Source organism: Homarus americanus, unplaced genomic scaffold (assembly GCF_018991925.1).
Source record: "Homarus americanus isolate GMGI-L3 unplaced genomic scaffold, GMGI_Hamer_2.0 scaffold28, whole genome shotgun sequence".
NCBI lineage: Eukaryota > Metazoa > Arthropoda > Malacostraca > Decapoda > Nephropidae > Homarus > Homarus americanus.
The window spans coordinates 6,931,870-6,952,627 of NW_024742238.1; the positions used below are offsets into that span (position 1 = coordinate 6,931,870).

Below are 20,758 nucleotides of genomic sequence, written 5' to 3' on the forward strand. Positions count from 1 at the left end.
AAACCCTCATCATTAGTGGTTGAGACTAATTCAATAATTAGCAGCTCTCCTGTCACTACTAATTCCATAAAAGGGTATTTTATAAACAACAGTTACCATTTAATGTAGAAGGCATAAAGATGTGACATCGCACTAGCTTGAGTGCACCTCTCCTGTCATCCAAGCCAGCTATACTGTTTTGAAATTCCAGGTGTCAGCCCTTTCCACTTCAGATGCTGCTATGGGCTGAGCATATGTTTTCCTGCTTACTACCGGTATGTCTCCTGAAGGAATAAAGTGCATCTTACATCATATATTTGAACAGTTATAGGAAGTTCAGTATCCACACAGTCTTGTGAAAGTGGTTGTAGAAGGCCAGTAATGGTAGTGCAGATACATCACACTGTAGACTCACGCCCTTATTATTAAACAACATTTTCCCTTGAAGAGGGTCGTCGTGTTTCAACCTGAGTTTTAAACTAAATGAGTCCTGAGGGACACCGCAGTACAGTACAGGTACTTAACGGGGTGGTGTGGCTGTAAAATTAACTAATTCCAATATTATAAATTAATTTTATTGGAATTAATTAATTTTACTGCCACACCACCCTGTTAAGTACTGTATTGCCATGTCCCCCAGGACTCATTTAGTTTAAAACTCGGGTTGAAACACGATGACCCTCTTCAAGGCAAGATGTTGTTTAATAATACGGGCGTAAGCCTTTTTTAGGACACAAAAAAGCTATGTATGCACAACTCCTTTCACTTCCCAACAATAAAGATAGTTAATTATTCATAAGATGTGAACTTGGGATGCATATGTTGCTTCTGTGTTGCAAGAATGTTTACATTTGTTAACAATTGCGTACTGCCTTATTCGTAACATCCCCCCCCTCCCCACCTTCACAGGGCTAGTTGTGACTTTCAGGTATGGAAGAGCCATGCTGTATATTTTTTAATTTGGATTAATTTTGGGTAAGCGGTTAATCTTTTTTCATATGAAACTAACTAAATTCTCTGTACAATTGGTTGCTCTTTCACATAAAATAATAAAAATTTGAAGATATAAGAAATATTTTTTATGTTAAGTTTTGCACTATGGTTTTCATTACAAACAACTTTTATTTTAGCCAACAAAAAACTGAGTAAACACAATACTGTAAATGTTTAAAAAAAAAGGAGACACTTTTAAGCTTTACATTGGTGAAATCAGAAATTGGATATGAATAATAATAAGACTGATAAAAAAAGGAATTCTTCCAACATTTTCCCGTGGGGTTTCTTTTTAGGGAACATCATTTCTCTATGCCTAATCAGTTTCTTTGAAAGGGACATATAAAAGAAGGGTCTTCCCAAAGGGATCAGGGTTGGCAGTAGTGTAGGAGTGATATAAATCCTCAAAGTATGGAGAGATATTCTCAGTCTGGCACATGGGATTGCTTGTCAGTTCTATCTCCAAGGAGCTAAGAAAATCCCAGCACTGAAACACTTTAGACTAGGAACTACAGTGGTAACTGTGTTGGTAAGGGAGTTCCATAAATTTAGTTCTTAGTTCTGTCTTGCATATATATCTGAGTTAACATTCTTAATGGGTGCATATCGAACTAACACGGAGATTATTTTTCCTACCATCCTTGTTATATCTACAATAGCCGATTTCAGAGGCATAAGTCTCTTGGTGAAGGTTCTTAAGCTATAAATGAAGGAATGGTTCTGAAATCACAGTTTGTGGTCGAGCCAGAACTAACAAATCCAATACCCTCCCTCCTTTTAAATTCTAAAGGATAGTGTGGAAGCCAACTGGAACTGATTTGGTTGATACTTGGAATTCGAGTATATTCAGCCAACCAGGCAAAGAGGTAATATGTACTCATGCTAGTGTGATGTCACTGACTTCTCTTCTACTTAAAATGGCGACTCCTGCTTTTAAAGCACCATTTTAAAGGCATGGTACCAATGAGAAGGCAGCACTATGTACTGAATTGGTCTCGGCCACCAATGTCAGTGGTCTACCTACCGGTAGGTAAGTGGGCGAATACACGAACCCCCCATAGTCCTTCATTTTTACTGCTAAGGAATTCATTGTAAGCTTAGGCAATGGAAAGTGTTATACAATAACTGTCAGAGTCATGTTGTTAACGGTAGCATTTATATTACACCCTCTCAATATCATTTTTGCTATACCCCAAAATATATATTTAATAGAAAGCTGATATACTGTACAAGGTACAGTAAGTCCTCGCTTATCATCGTGGTTCCGTTCCTGAAAACTGAGACGTTAACGGAATCAATTTTCCCCATAAGAAATAGATAAAATACTTTACATATACATAAATTCAATGGAATTTTAATAGAAACTAGTATATATTATACATCCAAAAAGATAAATAAGCTAAATTTTTTTGTATTGTACTCCCTGATGGGCGGAGGTGGAGCGAGTGTGTGGTGGGTAATGGAGCCGAGGAGGGCGGGAGAGGAGGAGGGTGGCGAGTCACTGAGAACCCGGAGGGTGGCTCCTCCTCCCGCTCTGACTGGGCGAGATAGGGTGATGCATCATACAAAGTAGTCTGTGACGACGTTATACCGAATCAGCGGGAAGTTGTCCGAATCATGGGTATCTAAAGAGTAGCGACGTTATAACGAAACAACGTTGTCGGGGGAAACATTAAATGAGGACTTACTGTATATACTGTACTTTAAAAGTGAAATTGGTTATTGCTGTTAAATGGAAAACCTTAAGTCCAATCGGTGTGTTACAAAAATAAGTGAATTACAGTACAGTGGTCCCTCGGTTAATGAACGGTTCGATTAACGAAATTTCAGTTAACGAATTAGCTCCCATAAGGATTTTCAGTTCGAGTAACCCTTAAGCCCTGGGTTACGGTGCTGCTGGCAGTACTCCCCCTGCGGGGTTAAATCGTGGAAAAAAAAAATAAATAAAATAAAAATGGCGAGAAAATAGTCTGACGTTCTGGAATGTCACCCGGGGCCTAAGGGTTAACGATCAAAACTTAGATTAACGAAATCCTTACGACTAAAACGTTTTGTTGTGCGCATCAGCTGATCGGCTAGTCCGCCAATACAGTACAGTAATTGGTTCTATGTTTACATTCGTTTCCAGTGAAGTAAATATCAAGAAAGTTGGTCTCTTGAATATTTCTTCATTTTTTATATTAAAATTATTGGTCATTTTGAAATTTAGTTAACATATTGATAATATACAGTGCAGAAATTATTATGAAACATGAAGGAGGCATTAGAACCAATGTACTCTGTAAAGAATATGGCATGTCATCATCGACTGCCTCTACAATCAGCTGTTTGATATGTAAACAAAGCTGCCGGTAATACGACATACACACCTCAAATTAAGTTAAAATACAGTACAGTACAGTATTCTATTGTTTTTTATTTATTATTGTACAGTTTACTGTACAGCACAGTACTGTAATTAGTTTATATTTAATGGTTTGTTAATTCTATTACCGGTATACAGTACTTTGTATGTACTTTTTCTGTGAGTTGGAACCAATTATCCAATATCCCATTGAAATAATAGATGAATGTTAACGAACGACTCTGTGGAACGAATTGTGTTCGTTAACCGAGGGACTACTGTAGTTATCTTCTCCATAATGGTATATTGTAGATTATTTTTTCTATACCTGTATTTTGTATATATTGGGTAATGAAAGTCGAATATAAACTTATAACAATTCCTTAGCAGCAGTAAATAATGAAACCAAGTTTTGACACTGATAATAACTGCAACAGATTTTCAAAGGTAACAAAATGCACAGAATTGCATTTTTTTATCGCTGATTTTTATAGTTTTGTGAATGATGGGTTTTTAGAAATAGTTTCTGATCACGCACCCTTTTCCAGACAACTCTCATTAACATGCTTGCAAAGCCTGCCAAGTCGAGACCCTGGTAAAAACCCATTGGTGATAACATGGATTAATTTTACAATCTTCGATCCCTTCTCATTACAGTGAAAGTTGCCCTTTAGAGGCAGGTGGTGTAAAACAGCAGTGTCCACCTGACTGGTAAATACAATCTTGCAACAGGGGATGGGATGTCATCTTGGATTTAGTACAGTATCTCCTTTTGGTTCCCAAAGATCTCAGCTTGGGACCCTTGGACATCTCACATTATTGAGAGGGATCAGTGGGTTTCTGTTTTTCTTCAAGATTGTTTGTCAGAAATGCTAAACAAGCAATGGATTCAGAGACCAGGACATTTCCTATCATAATGTTCAAATTAAACAAAATATTTGGAGTAACAGTTGCCAGAGGCTACATTTTGGCACACAGGTTCCTATGGTACAATGGCACAGTGCTGGTTGATGGTCCTGCCACAGGACTTTGAATGAATGCCTTATAGGTAATACAAATACGTACAGTGATCCCTCGGTTAATGAGCCCCTCGGTTAACGAGATTTCGGTTAACGAATTACCTTCCATAAGATTCTTAACTTCGGTTAACGAGCAATCCCTCGATTAACGAGTTTTTAACGAGCGCCCCTCCACATGTTTTCGCTTGCATTTGGCGGTCCACCAGCTGTAGTATCAGTCCGCCAATACAGTAATCGTTTCTAGGGTTTAAATTCCTTAATATTTTAGTAAATATCAAGAAGTTTGTACTATTCAATAATTTTAAAAGTTTTATATTAAATTTTTTAGTCATTTTAACAATTATTGAACTTAATTGAATTACATTATAGGAAACTAGTTTTTTGGGCGCCAAACAGCCTGTCAACACACCATACAGGCGTCAGTCTCTGTGTCTTTTCAGTGGAGGTAACATCTTGCTTGAGACTCTCTTCAACTAAATGCTTTTTTTTCTGTGTTTCCAAGCAAATTATTGGTCAAATTGAAATTTATTTTACATATTGACAATATATAATGCAGTGCAGCGTTGATTTAAAGAAAATAATCTTAAATTACACCAAGAGAACTAAAATTTTATGGGTGAAATGGCACCATGGGGTGACTTCTCTTCCACCCCAATGCCTTCTCTTCTCCCTTCTCCTCCACCCCCATTCTAATTCCCATCATCATCATCCAGGAGCCTTCTACATACACACGTCAAAGTAAGTGTACTTTACTACCTATTTTGTTGAATTTAGGCAATTTTCGGTGAGCTGGAACCAATTACCCAAAAACCCATTGAAACAATGGTTTCGGTTAACTAATTTTTCGGTTAACGAGCAACCTTCTGGAACGAATTGTGCTTGTTAACCGAGGGACCACTGTAATGTGAAAAATATTTTATACGACCATGGCCATCGTATGTCCGTGTTGTCGTAAGTCGAGGAGAGACTGTATATGCATAGTACAGGTAATTATAAATACAGTCAACCCTCGTTTTATGCGGTACCACTTTACTCGTTTCCACGTTTACGCGGTACCCTGCCGAACACGGAATGCTCACTTTCCGCGGTGTGTGTACCCTTTTATGCGGAGAGCGGCGCGAGCAGGGTGCGCACAAGGTCGCCCAGTCATCAAAACATTACCTAGTTCTTCACCCGCCACCCACCACAGCCGGCACAAGTCAGTGATAATGATAGTGAGGATATGGACTTATATGGACTTTGAGGGGTTTGACAAAGAGGCCCTGCAAGCCTCTGTGGTCGATAGTGATACAAGTAATACAGGTGAGGGCCAATAATCTGCCCTCTGCCTCGGAACCAACCCCCCATCCCCGTGTGCCCAGCCATCTTTTCTACTAATGTAAGTGTTAAAAACCTAATATTATTGATATTTCTCTTAATTATTAATTGTGTGTGCATGCCATCATAAAATTAAGAAGTTATTTTTACTACAACGTAGGTATTGTCTCTGAAAAAGTGGAGTTTGGGGGTCGGCCCGGTCTCTATTTCAATTAATCCCATATGTTATGTTGTTCACCTTACGCGTTTCTCACTTTACGCGGGCCGCCGTGGGTTCAATTGACCGCGTAAAGTGAGGGTTCACTGTAGATTATTTTCTGTTGTAACCAAGGCATAGCAAGGTGCAAAAACTGAACAGAAAACGAACGAATAATCGAACACAAAAATTTGGAATTTGTCGAATAATGTCAAAATACTGTGAACTTGGTTAATTCTGATTTTTTGTATTCGAGTGACCCAGAGACCCTTTTTTGTTGAATTAATGAGAGTATAGTGTATTACCTGTTTTTATTCCATTTTCTTATCTGTTCTAGAGACAGTGAAGAACATTATTATTTATTCGGCATATATACTTTACAGGTAGATTAACTGTACATGTATTTGTTTTGTTATCTATTTCACAAAACATTTGCAACCACATACATTATTGTTTTCAAGAAAGCAGACAGGAAGAGTGCTATCTTACTCTCAAGGAACCATCAAGTCTTCAAAATTTTGCCTAACCCAGGGAAGAAAATGTCCATCTTTTGAGAGTCTGGTTTTCTAGAATTGAGAGTCCATACCTGTAATGAGGAGGGCTGGGCAATCTTAAAGTCAGTCCTCCACTACCATTAATGAAGTCAATCTGGGTCTTGATGAGGCAGAATAAGGGATTTAAGGATCAATCCTCCATATATTTAGCATGTTCTCAATAGATTGCACTTGTATAATGTATTAATGGAATTATCTTTGGGTTACAGGGTATTTGATTAATAAAATTTAATAGATAGAGTGTATTGCCGTTGTTATTGCTGTAGACTTTGTATTGCAGTTTAAAACATCTAAGTACTTGCATGTTTACTTTTTGTCTATTTAATATATTTTCCAATTTTTTTATTGATATTTTAAGAATACATTTTTATTTTAATACAGTAGTGAAAAAAATTTATATATTAACTGTTGATACGGAAAAATCATAGCTCGGCCAAGTTGATTTGTTTTAACATTTCTAAGGTACTATATGCAGATCTACCCATATATCAGTACGCACTGTAGTTGGAGCACGGTGTTGTATCTAATGTTAAGATAATCTCTCTCCTGAAGTATGTAGTGTCAATTCCTTTCCAAGTTTTACTAGTTTCAGCTTAATTTGCATGAAAAACTGAGCTGAGGTATGCACGTATGCTCATGCTGCATTAATACAAAGAAGCACATGCATACTGGTGGACACACATGTGCACCTCTCTCTCTCTCTCTCTCTCTCTCTCTCTCTCTTATGGAATGTCATTAAAAGTACTGTATGTTTGTTTATCATCTGTAAAAATTTTTCTTTTGGAAACACGTATTAACACTGTTGATTTTGTTGGCCTTTAGTTATGTATATGTACTGTAGATCTTATCATTATTTTTGTACTGTACTAAATGCAACAGGGTGTCTCAAAAGTCCCCATACTCAAAGTTTGGCAATTTATAGTAGTTTAATGGCTAACGATAGTCATCCATGGTTTCACGCGGCGCATGCTGGCAACGTCGCAAAAGTTTGCTGAGTAATGTACCGGTCACGTGACTTCGCGCATGAGTGGGTAGAAGGATGTAAATGTGAGTCAGTCGACAATGAGTCTTCCGTGAGCACAGAGGGTTGGCCTTTAGTTATGTATATGTACTGTAGATCTTATCATTATTTTTGTACTGTACTAAATGCAACAGGGTGTCTCAAAAGTCCCCATACTCAAAGTTTGGCAATTTATAGTAGTTTAATGGCTAACGATAGTCATCCATGGTTTCACGCGGCGCATGCTGGCAACGTCGCAAAAGTTTGCTGAGTAATGTACCGGTCACGTGACTTCGCGCATGAGTGGGTAGAAGGATGTAAATGTGAGTCAGTCGACAATGAGTCTTCCGTGAGCACAGAGGGTCACTCTGTTGGAGGCGCACTTTGGGTTTAAATCTTATCAACGGTGTGTTGAAATCTTTAGAAGGAGATTCCCCGATAGCCCGACACCATGTAAGGCTACTATTTCTAAACTGGTGAAACATTCTCGTGACACAGGAAGTGTGAAAGACAGACCGAGAACCAGGCGGCAGTCAGTAGTGACACCAGAATTTTTTGCAATCTCCTCGTAAGTCATTGCGGCGTTTGTCACAGTGTATTTACGTACCCGTTTAAATGAAACCAGGCCTTGTCCGTGAAAAATGTCGTGTCCATCACCGTGACATTGTTGTGTGTGAACCTGTTGAACCAACAGCTGTAGTGAACACACTTGTCTGTGTCCAACGTGCACAGTTCTTGCACTACCCTCACTCTGTTTGAGCGTAACTTTAAACATTTGACAGCCCTGTGAACGGCTGAACGAGATGCTCCCACTTGCTGTGACAAATGCCGCAATGACTTACGAGGAGATTGCAAAAAAAACTCTGGTGTCACTACTGACTGCCACCTGGTTCTTGGTCTGTCGTTCACACTTCCTGTGTCACGAGAACGTTACACCAGTTTATAAATAGTAGCCTAACATGGTATCGGGCTATAAGGGAATCTCCTTCTAAAGATTTCAACACACCGTTCATAAGATTTACACCCAAAGTGCGCCTCCAACAGAGCGACCCTCTGTGCTCACAGAAGACTCATTGTCGACTGACTCGCATTTACGTCCTTCTACCCGTTCATGCGTGAAGTCACGTGACCGGTACATTACTCAGCAATCTTCTGCGACGTTGCCAGCATGCGCCGCGTGAAACCATGGATGACTATCGTTAGCCATTAAACTACTATAAATTGCCAAACTTTGAGTATGGGAACTTTTGAGACACCCTGGCATTTCCACTTTTCATAAATTATATAAGTAACTTGGTACAGTATTTATTACTTTACTACAGTCTCTGAAATTACATCACTGCATGAAAATGCTTTGTTCTTTTTGTATAAATGCCACAATTTTTCTTTGGAAAGCAGAAGTCAAGAGTGAAGAGAACTTAATCAAATTTTAACCAAAATATCAGAAGGGAAAAACTGTGAAGAAATTTATTTGATAGATTTAATGTAAAATTAGTGTCTTAGATAAAAAAAAATATTAGTCCTGGTCACTCCTGGAAGCTTTACTATGATGAAGTAAAGAGGTGCCCTTGGTAGTTATTTTCTTTGGCCACACACACACAATGCAGCTCCATTTGGTCTGCTACATTTCCTTATCTTCAATGTCACTCTTTCAGTTACTGCTGCTGTAATTGTTTCATTTTTTCCACTTATTTATGTCCCTTTGGTTCTTTAGCAAGTTTTCTTTTATTACACCTTTTCTGCACATTTTCATTTCTCAGGATAATCATATGGTGATTGCTTACCATGTGACAACCAGATCATTGTGTAAAATACTTCAGCAAATGGTTCACATGTTTATGTAAAAGGCTTTTATGCATGGAGGTGGTGAAATGTTTTGTGTTTTATATCAAGAGAACAAGGCACCAAGGGACATGGATAGATAGGCAACATTGATACACTGGAATATACTCTTAACAGATATCATGAATGTTAGTGTTCTGACCCTGATTATATTGTCATTATATCATGATCTATATAAAACTGGGATGATGTTATATATTGAAATATCAGCAAAGTAACAGCAGTAATTTAGTAATAAGTGTATAGTATATAATAGTTTTATGATTTCATTTACACAGGTTTCATGACAACAAATGAGCAAAAAATTTTTGACGCCCTTGATGCAAAGACGTCTCACCCAAAATACTGGATGCCACTTGTTTGGGCAGGTAGTATTATTACAAGGGCAAGAAAGGAAGGCAGGATCAGGGATGATTTTGCTGTCAAAACAATCATAGATGAGATCAACCGGTTTCGAGGATTATGTGGAGGGCTTTTGAGCTATGATTGGATTAGCATCCCATTAGTGTACACCCAGGTACGTACTGTTTCAGAGTGTGTCGTCTATAAATTTGTACATCTAGTATACAGTATTAGCAGTGTGCATATGTAGGGTAGATAGAATGCAAGGGAGTTTTAGGAAACTACAAATGTAGAAATAAGAAAATTAATAAAAAATAAAGAACTTTGAAATTAGCATTTAGTAGGTGCTTATGGATGGGATAAGATGGTACACATATGTTTTTTGATGTACATTATGTGAAAGAGCTTAGAATTAGGATTATATATCAGGAGTAAACCATCTGCTTTGTCACCCAACATCATTGCAACAAAAGTTCTGTACAGTATTACCTCTACACTGAAATAATTTGTGACACCCAGTTCTGTATAATGAGTTTTTCAGTATACAGTGGTCCCTTGGTTAACGAACACAATTGGTTCCACAGAGTCGTTCGTTAACCGAATCTATTATTTCAATGGGATATTGGGCAATTGGTTCCAACTCACAGAAAAGTACAGTAATACCCCGATTTACGCGGTCAATTGAACCCGTGGAGTACCGTGTAAAACGAGAAACGCGTATATGGAATAACAGAACATATGGGATTAATTGAAATAGAGACTGGGCCGACTCCCAAACTCCACTTTTTCAGACACAATATCGACACAATACCTATGTTGTAGTAAAAATAACATCTTAATTTTATGATGGTATGCACACACAATTAATATTTAAGAGAAATTCAATTGCCAGGTTAATGTGCATTCAAATAATGGACTCAACTCCCCCCCTTCCCTTTCGCTTGCTCTTCCTCTCTGAGAAATGTTTGGGTGAAAACAGAAGATTTTAAGGTTTAGTAATAAATAATACTTCAGACTAAAGTTAGGATAATATATTTGACATTGCTGGATTCCTTGCAAGACCAGGAATATTTTGAATATAAACATCATATATTTTGCACAAAAGATAAAATTTTGGCTCTTTGTAATCAAAATTCTTACATTAGATCTAAAATTTGTATGTCTAATGCAAATTCCATGATGTTTATATTTAAAATAATCACAATCTTATAAGAATTCCAGCAATGTAAATTATATTCTGGCCGGGTAATTTGCATGAATTTTATGAGCTAAAACAAATATCTTCAGTAAATAAACAAATTATACTTCACCCAGACACTATCTGTCAATCAAAATACCCCACCTCCGCCCCCCCCCTCTTCCCACGCTCGCTGGGTCCCTCCCTACCCCAACCCCCCCTCTCCCACCTCCCTCCCTCCCTACCCCCACCCCCCCCTCCCTACCAGAGAAATGTTTGGGTTAAAACAGTATATTTACATTTTTAGTAATAAATAATACCTCAGACTAAAGTTAGGATAATATAATTGACATTGCTGGATTCCTTGCAAGACCAGGAATATTTTGGATATAAAAGTCATATATTTTGCACAAAAGATAAAATTTTGGCTCGTTGTAATCAAAATTCTTACATTAGATCTAAAATTTGTATGTCTAATGCAAATTCCATGATGTTTATATTTAAAATAATCACAATCTTATAAGAATTCCAGCAATGTAAATTATATTCTGGCCGGGTAATTTGTATGAATTTTATGAGCTAAAACAAATATCCTCAGTAAATAAACAAATTATACTTCACCCGCGTAAATGAGTAAATTCACCGCGTAAATGGTTCTGGCAAGGTACCGCATAAATGACCAAACGCGTAAACGACAACCGTGTAAATCGAGGTTCAACTGTGCATGCAAAGTATAAACAAAATGCAGTACAGTACAGTACTGTACAGTTCACTTACTTTGAGGTGTGTATGTAGAATGTTGCTGGTTGATGATGATGATGGGAATTAGAAGTGGGGGGTGGAGGAGGAGAAGGGAAAAGAGAAGGAAGTGGGGGTGGAGGAGAAGGGAGAAGAGAAGCAACTTAATGCTTCTTGGAAGGCAATTCATGTTCCATAATAATGTCAGGAACCTCTGGACTGACAGATTCTCTAACATGAAAATCCTCTCTCTGTTTTGGAGAGGAACACTGAGGGGAATCATCTTTCTCAACCATGCTTGATGCAGTAATTTCACCAATAAAATTTTAAGTTCACTAGCTGTAATTAACCCTTAGGCCCAAGGTGACGTTCCGGAAGTCCGACTAGTGCGCCCCAGGTGACGTTCCAGAACATTCGCCTATTTTCCCGCCATTATTTCATTTTATTATATATATATATATATATATATATATATATATATATATATATATATATATATATATATATATATATATATATATATATATATATATATATATATATATATATATATATATATATATATATACATACATACATACATACATACATACATACATACATACACACACACACACACAGCTACACCCCGACTTACGACAGGGTTAGGGACCCAAATCCAGGTCGTAAGTCCGAATGGTCGTAAGTCCGACATAGATAAAAAATATAAAAAAATAATTTTTTTTTTAAATAAAAAATCTACAATGAAATACAGTACAGTAAAAGTAATAAATAATGAGGAATGGATACAGTACAGTGAAAGTAATAAATAATGAGGAATGGATACAGTGTGACTGAGCACTTACCTTTAATGTAGTCAGCTGAATGCACATGGAGCCCCCATAATTTTCTAATTATACATGGAGACTACATTAACTGGAAACGTTTTGGTATAGAAAATGTGTGCGTCATTTGAAGAAAGAAAAAAAAATGGTCACAACTTAAAGTAAGAGTCCAAGCAGTTAAAGTAGGACTATATATATATATATATATATATATATATATATATATATATATATATATATATATATATATATATATATATATATATATATATATATATATATATATATATATATATATATATATATATATTATATATATATATATATATATATATATATATATATATATATATATATATATATATATATATATATATATATATATATATATATATATATATATATATATATATATATATATATATATATATATATATATATAAATCTATGGAAACATTATCTTTATTCAGACATCTTCAGAGGCAAGTAAATCACTGTAGTGCGTGATCTGGGTATATGCTGATAACCACAAGGAAAGAAGAAACCGTGTGCTCAGATTATATATATATATATATATATATATATATATATATATATATATATATATATATATATATATATATATATATATATATATATATATATATATATATATATATATATATATATATATATTTTATTATTTTTGGAAAAGTTTAGTTTTTCCTCGGTTTAACCCCGCCTGGGAGGGGGGAGGGGGGGTACTGCCAGCAGCACCTTAACCCAGGGCTTGAGGGTTAAAGATTATTTTATTTAAATCAACTCTGCACTGCGCTATATATTATCAATATGGTAACTAAATTTCAGAATGACCAATAATTTTAATGTAAAAATGTAAAAATATTCAGGAAACCAACAAACTCAATGTTTCCTCCACTGTAAACAAGGTTAAACAGAGAAGCTTTGGCGGGTGAGTCAAGCGGCAGTTGGGCGCACAAAAACTAGTTCCCTGTAGTGCATATACTATCAATATGTTAACTAAATTATAGAATGACTAACTATTTTAATATAAAAAATTAAAAAATATTAAAGAGCACAACCTTCTTGATATTTACTCCACTGGAAACGAATGTAAGCATAAAACCGATAACTGTATTGGCAGACTAGCCGATCTGCTGATGTGCGCAACAAAACGTGTTTCTTGTAAGGCTTATGTTAAACAAAGTTTTGTTTGTTAATCGAACTGAAAATCCTTATGGAGCTGATTTGTTATCCGAAATTTCGTTAATTGGACCATTCATTAACCGAGGGACCACTGCACAGTACTGTACTGTAAAATGAATCCCAAGAACTAGGCATTTTTAGTTCAGATAAATTGTCACAATACCAGATTTTGTTTTTTGTAAAATATAGTTTGGTAACACATGACTTTAATGAACGCTACATATTATACATAATATACATAAAAAATATGGAAACACATAAATATTGTAAAAAAAAATAGTTCTATGCGCCTTCCTTGGCTGGCTGGGTAAACAGAGCACCAGGAATATAATTCCACACAAGAACTAATCTGGGGTTGAGTGTGGGATTTTTTTGTTAATGGAAAATTTTTCCATTTTACATTAAAGTTTTATTAACCCAGCACCAAATGAACCTAGTGTAAATAGTACAGTATAGGAATTATGGTGAAATTGCATGGTTTACTGTTGTTTTCTAGAAATCAAGGGATCGGAGGGAGGGTATTTTCTTTTCAGTCAAAACAGCATCCCGCCCTTCCTCCCAATTCTCCCACACAGAATTCACTTGCCACTGTTAATTATTTTTTCTATACTGTACAGTAGTTTTATATTATATTTTCATTATTTATAAGTCACATTAGAGCATCATATTAAAGTATTATATGGTACTGTACAGGGTACTGTATTTGACTAGTTGAGATATTTGAAGAGGGGTTTGGTACTGTGTAACAAATTAATTCAGTATAGAGAAGTACATATACAGTACAGTGGTCCCTCGGTTAACAAACACAATTCGTTCCACAGAGTCGTTCTTTAACCGAAAATTTTGTTAACCGAATCTGTTATTTCAATGGGATATTGGTTCCAACTCACAGAATAAGAATGCTTACAAAGTACTGTATACCGGTAATAGAATTAACAAAACATTAAATATACTGTAAACTAATTACAGTACTGTACTGTACAGTAAACTGAACAATAATAAATAAAAAACAATAGAATACTGTACTGTATTTTAACTTACTTTGAGGTGTGTATGTCGTATTCCTGGCAACTTTGTTTACATATCAAACAGCTGATTGTAGAGGCAGTCGATGATGACATGTCATATTCTTTACAGAGTGCTTTGGTTCTAATGCCTTCTTCGTGTTTCATAATAATTTTTGCACTGTATATTATCAATTTGTTCACTAAAGTTCAGAATGACCAATAATTTTAATGTAAAAATGCAAAAATATTCAAGAGACCAACAAACTGGATGTTCATTCCACTGTAAACAAAGTTAAACTGAGAAGCGTTGTTGGGTGATTGAATCAGCTGATGGGCGCACAAAAACTGTTCCCTGTACTGTATATATTATCAATATGCTAACTAAATTTCAGAATGACCAATGATTTTAATATAAAAAATGCAGAAATATTCAAGAGACCAACTTTCTTGATATATACTCCACTGGAAACGAATGTAAACATAGAACTGATTACTGTATTGGCGGACTGTCTGGTCAGCTGATGCGCACAACAAAACGTGTTTGTCGTTAGGATTTCGTTAATCGAACTGAAAATCTTTTTGGGAGCTAATTTGTTAATCAAACAGTTCGTTAACCGAAGGACCACTGTACTGGATTCTAAGGAGCAGTATGGTATATAACAAATTTTAGTATGTAGTATATAGAAGTTGGTACATAAATATAATACTGCACTGTACAGTGTACCTGAAGAAAAAAATACATGAGCAATACTGTAGAGGTAATGCTGTACTGTGCACATCATATGTTGATTATCCAGGAAGCTTGGGAATGGAAACAAATGAGATTTGATACATTCTGAATTTTTTAAATAAGGGGCCTAGAGTACAAATAAAATATTAAATAAATTAATGGAATACATGCTGAAGGTTAGAGGGTGCCATCCCCAGACAATCCCAGAATGAATTACAGGGTACAGGATATTCAAGTACAGTACTAGTATTTGTTACAAAAAACATAATTATGAATTGTGAATTAAATAAATATAAAAAAACAAGTGAAATGATTGTTAATATAAAAGCTGTACTTATATACTGCTTTGATAGTTAAAGGAAACTGGTGGCTTATTTAATCCCCCATTGTTCCTCATGAGTTTGCCCTTCATTGTCCAGATTTATAAAAAAAATACCTGTAATGTAATGCAGTGTAAAGGAAGTAACACTAGCCAATGGGTAGCTGTGTATGGTTGCTTCAATAAATGTGCTTTCTTGTACAGTGTGGTCTAAGAAATGGTGAAAAAACTCAATATTGGGAATATGTCCATGAACTGTGTCAATGAGTTCTGTTACCTGAGTGGCATGATCAGTGCTGAAGCTAGCTCATTTGCAAGAGGCAGAAGTAGAAGAGGAAATTTAGGGAATTATTGCCTTTATTGAAGGCAAGAAGACCTTCCATCCATGTGTGCCAACAGTGTGTAAGAGAGTCCTGACTTATTGCCCAAGTAGCTAACAGTCTGACCAGTGGCAAAAGGGATAAATTAAGTAGAGTGAAAGGAAATATATTGCAACTGGCATGAGAAGTGTGATGTTGTGTGGCGGTGAAACATGGACAGTTAAAGAGGATGACATATGCAAGCTTGAGCAAGCTGAAATGGAATTGGTGAGGAATTGGTTTCCTGAAAGACAGGAAACCCTGTTGAAAGCTAAGGCAGTAGCTGGGTATTGGAGGCTACAGCAAAGTACACCTGTATTGTGTAAAGGTAGTCTGAGATAGTTTGAGCAGAATAACTGGGCCAAGAGATGCACAAGTCTAAATGTGGAGGGGAGGAAAGCCAGGGCAGGCCAAAAATGACACGAGGAGAGGTTGTGAGAAATGACATTAGAGTTGAGAACTTTACAAGAGAGACTGCAAGAGACCATGTAGCAAGGAGAACTGCCATCAGGTAATCTTGGCTAATCCACTCAAGCAGGGAAAATGGCCATAAAACATTATGGTGATGATACCGTAATATGTGAGATGGCAGTATGGTGTCTTTTATGTGTTTGAGGTTGGCAGTGAGTGGTGATCTTGTGTATTAATTACTGTATCTCATACATTATATGATGTATGTACAGGGGTGAATTAGTTAACCATAATGCATTGTGTTTGCAATGATAAAAAAATATACAGTGGTAAGTGTGTGTGCATGTATCCCAGTGATGAGAAAGGTGCATACACAAGATGGTAAAGTGGTGGTGGCTGCTCCTGATACACTGCCAGATGTACAAAAATTTGATTATTGACTTTCAGTTCATGTGTTTGATTCAAAACTTCATTAAATACTGCTTATTTGTCCTAAAATCATAGTGGATGCTCCAATTCTTTAATCACTGACAAGTTTGTGTGTACTGTATTCTCAGTTGCCTCCAGTCTCCACAGTATTTCTAGTTATTTATTGTTAGTGTAACACTCTTAATCTCTCAAGGCTATGCTGAAAATTAAAAGGCATCCTTGATTATTCTCATGGATGTCATAGGTAACACACTGTGGGTGCAACTTTAGTAAGTAAAAGTGGAGTAACGCAATGAAGCAGTAACAATAAGCTGGTTTAAATACATTGGATGATTGGCCCAAAATAAAATATTTTCTGTCCTATTAAGATGGCTGCAGTTTGGAGGTTTCCAAACTTTTGAGACACAGATAAAATAATTGATGCACTTCCTGTATTACGCTGCAATATTGTTAAGTATTCTGTCTGTAACTTAGTTAAAAGGACTCGATCAATTTGTGGTTTTAATATAAAATTGTATTTTTCATAACGATTAGGATGTTGGAGTCTCAATGATTTTACTGATTTTTTATTTTGTCATTTCTCCGTGTTTGATCCCAAAGTCAGTGCAGTGCTTTATTTGTCCTCAAACAGCACGTTAACTGATGCTCCCATTGCCACATAATCAAAATTTTACATACTGTATAATTTTTCTCAATTTTCATGTACAGTAATACCCCGCTTAACACGGTTTCGCTTAGCACGATTTCACGTATACGCGGTGCCTCGCCAGAGCCGAACTTTCACTTAACGCGGGTTTTTTCCACGTACTGTATACGCGGAGAGTGTCCGGCTCGAGACGCTATTTTTAGATTCGCCCCACCCTGCCTGCCTGTCTGCCTGTTTTAGCTCATAAAATTCATACAAATTACCTGGCCAGAATATAATTTACATTGCTGGAATTCTTACAATATGATGATCATTTTGAATATAAACATATTAACCCCTAAATCGGTTAATTCGGACAATCGGCTAAAACGGACACCGTTTCCCCCCTATTAGTCCGAATTAACGAGGGTCGACTGTATACTTTTTCTGTGAGTTGGAACGACTTGCCTAATATCCCATTGAAATAATAAATTCAGTTAACAACCGACTGTGTGGAACCAATTGTGTTCGTTAATCGAGGGACCACTGTAGTACTGTACTTATATTTTTTTAAGATAAAGTTCTTATAGGAGTAGTTAAATCATAAATTTTAATCTCAACATAAAGTTCTGAAACCAGATAACTGGGGAATAATCATATTTTTTTTAAGTTACTCTACATTCTGATAACCCTCTTTCTACTTTCAAAGAATGCATTTGTTTCCATGAACTTCCTGTCAAGACTGTTGCTTTTCTCTTATCACATATTTATTGGTGACTCATCACATTGGAAGGAATAAATGGAGTAGCACATATATTTTCATAACATCAAGAATTATATTTTAGATAAAAAATATACTTTGTGGATGCCCTGAGGTAGCTGCCTTATTTGCTGCATGGTAAACATGGCATTGGCTGAAGCTGATAGACATTTAAAAAAATATTTACAACTGCAATTTCTTTTAAGCTCATGATATTAGTAATGTGTTCTGTATGTTATATTCCTACTGTTGTGAAGAGTCCCCTGAGATTTTGGGAGCTTGTTGAGGAAGGGGGACGTCATAGCCAAACGTACCGGTAACTGCTAATGCAAAAAGAAAAAATAATGACAGCAAGTGAAGGGAGAATCTGTTAGGATTTATTCTGGCCAACCTGCAAAAAAAAAGGGGGAGTGGGGGGATGCAGTTCTGAATAAAAAAAATTACATAGGACAATGTACAGTACTGTACAATACATGTTTCATTTTGTGTTATTAGGAATTACCAGTAATTAATGTTAAAGTAATCATCATCATCATATTAGAAAAAAATGTGGAATGTAATTTTATTGGGTTGCAGGTTTTTAAATTATTGTTCTATTAATTCTCTTAAAGACATCATTACTGTACTTAAATTTGCATATGATAAATTATCTGCATTTTTTTTCACACTTTAGTATTACTAATTCAGGTAACCTGTATTGTGTTCAGAATTACTTGCCAATTGTATTTAGTGTGTCTTTTATAGGCTGATGCCTGGGTTGTGTGTGTCAAGTATAGCCTGACAAGCAAATGGATTGAAAACCTATGGTTCCCAGAACTCCCAACATTGTTTATGGAAAATAATTTGCAAATCAGTTGACCTTCCCATTGCAACCCTATCCCTTCAATAAGATAAGGGGTATAGAAACCAGTGCTTCTCATTCCTCCTGTGACTGCTCAAAATTGTCATTTTGCTGGTTGACCCCTCAATTCCAATCAACTGTGCATCATGAGGAGATGCCTCTGCTTTGTTCCATATCTTCTGACAGCTAAGTACTAACCACTCCATACTTTTATAGTACAGTATTGTAGACAGTATGCTCAACTGTTGACTACTCATGCATTTTTGGGTGTAGAAGTTTTTATTATGTTACAAGAGTTTGTTTACATTTATTGAGTGACCCAGTTTCAGAATGGTTGGAGAGTTGGTTTTTAATAACTTACCACTGTGCCTAAACTTCATGGTGCATAACTCAGTAACTCACACAACAATTTCAGTCTTGATATTGGTGCCTGACCTAAAGCTTCTAAGAGACTATAATCTGATGTAATTCAGAATGAAATTACAAGACTCATTTTGAGCGTCAGTTGCGGGTGCACAGTTTATCCCATCTTGAAAGTTATTGTTACACAACATTGTCTTAAGGGGTTCTATTGTGTTTCCATTTGTTTAATTAAGAGATACAAGAACCATTTGGAAGATTTAACAGCTACCATATTCTGAATTGGATCATTCAAAGAGAAGTAAGCAGTGTCTAGGCACCAGGAAGCTACTGTGTTAGTAAACCATCAACTTATAAGTTGGCGTAGAATTAGACAAGGCTGTGTGCTACTTGTAGCAGCATATAATGTCTTATTTTCAATTTTCAGTTAGAGAAGTTGTGAGGATCACAGAATAAATAAAGGTTAATTGTAAAGTGGTAATACAGGTATCAAATATTTGGTATGCAGATAATACCCCTGTACAGTACAGATACTGTTGTTATTGCATATACTTACCAGAAGTGAAAAGGCTTTACAAAACCTGGTTAACAGGTTTATATTGTAATGATAGAAGTATACTGTAATGGTTGATACTAAATTGATAGGACTATACTGTACTGTAAATCATAGAATCATAGAATAAAAATGATAATAGCAACAGGGAGGTCAAGTGGAAAATGTTGTATACTGTAACAAAAGTCATCATATTTTATGTGAAAGAGAAATTGAAACATTAACTGATCAAGTAAAACAGCATTTATAATGGTAGAGATCTGTTGACAAAGGACATTAATAGTAAGAAAAAGGCTGCTAAAATGCAATTTACTGTATTGTCAGTACGGTTAGATAGGTTAGAAGTGTGGACACCATCAGCAGAAACGCACAGGTTGAGACGGGCTAATATGGAAAAATTTGGCCAAATGCAGTCAGATAGAAAAAATTTTGCACGGGCCAACGGTAGAGTCCATTACAGTCCACGGTAGACTGTTTCATAGGTTTACTGCCTTTTGTGTGAAAAAGTATTTCCTTGGCGAGCTTGCAGTTATTTCCCCTCATGTTGGTGGTGTGTGACATCACGAAGAAATGGCTCAGGTTCACGTTTTTCTTCTCTTTCAAGATATTTAATGTTTCATTTAGGTTTGAAGACCTTCGGTCTACTTGGATAATCGAGATGATTGCAGCTGTTGTGTTTTGTTGCAGTCCTATTTATATTTGCATTTAAGGGGAGCGTCTGGCTGAAGCATGAAATTCATTAATACAGTAATTGATCAATCAATATAAATTTCCTGTCGGCAATTAAGGACACCAGATACATTGTTGCCATACCCCTGAATCTGTTAAGCCTGATC

At 36.1% G+C, this 20,758-nt stretch overlaps 1 protein-coding gene across 6 annotated transcripts in view; it reads left to right on the top strand.

The window, feature by feature from the left end:
- LOC121876534 (bestrophin-2-like) overlaps positions 1-20,758 on the top strand; it is a 94,279-nt gene that overhangs the window by 52,538 nt on the left and 20,983 nt on the right. For 5 of the 6 annotated variants that reach the window (XM_042381716.1, XM_042381715.1, XM_042381717.1 and 2 more), the window contains one exon: positions 9,523-9,761. The exons of the other annotated variant lie outside the window; for it this stretch is intronic. In XM_042381716.1, coding sequence (XP_042237650.1) covers positions 9,523-9,761 — 239 coding nt within the window. The remainder of the gene's footprint in view (positions 1-9,522; positions 9,762-20,758) is intronic. 6 annotated transcript variants of the gene reach the window in all.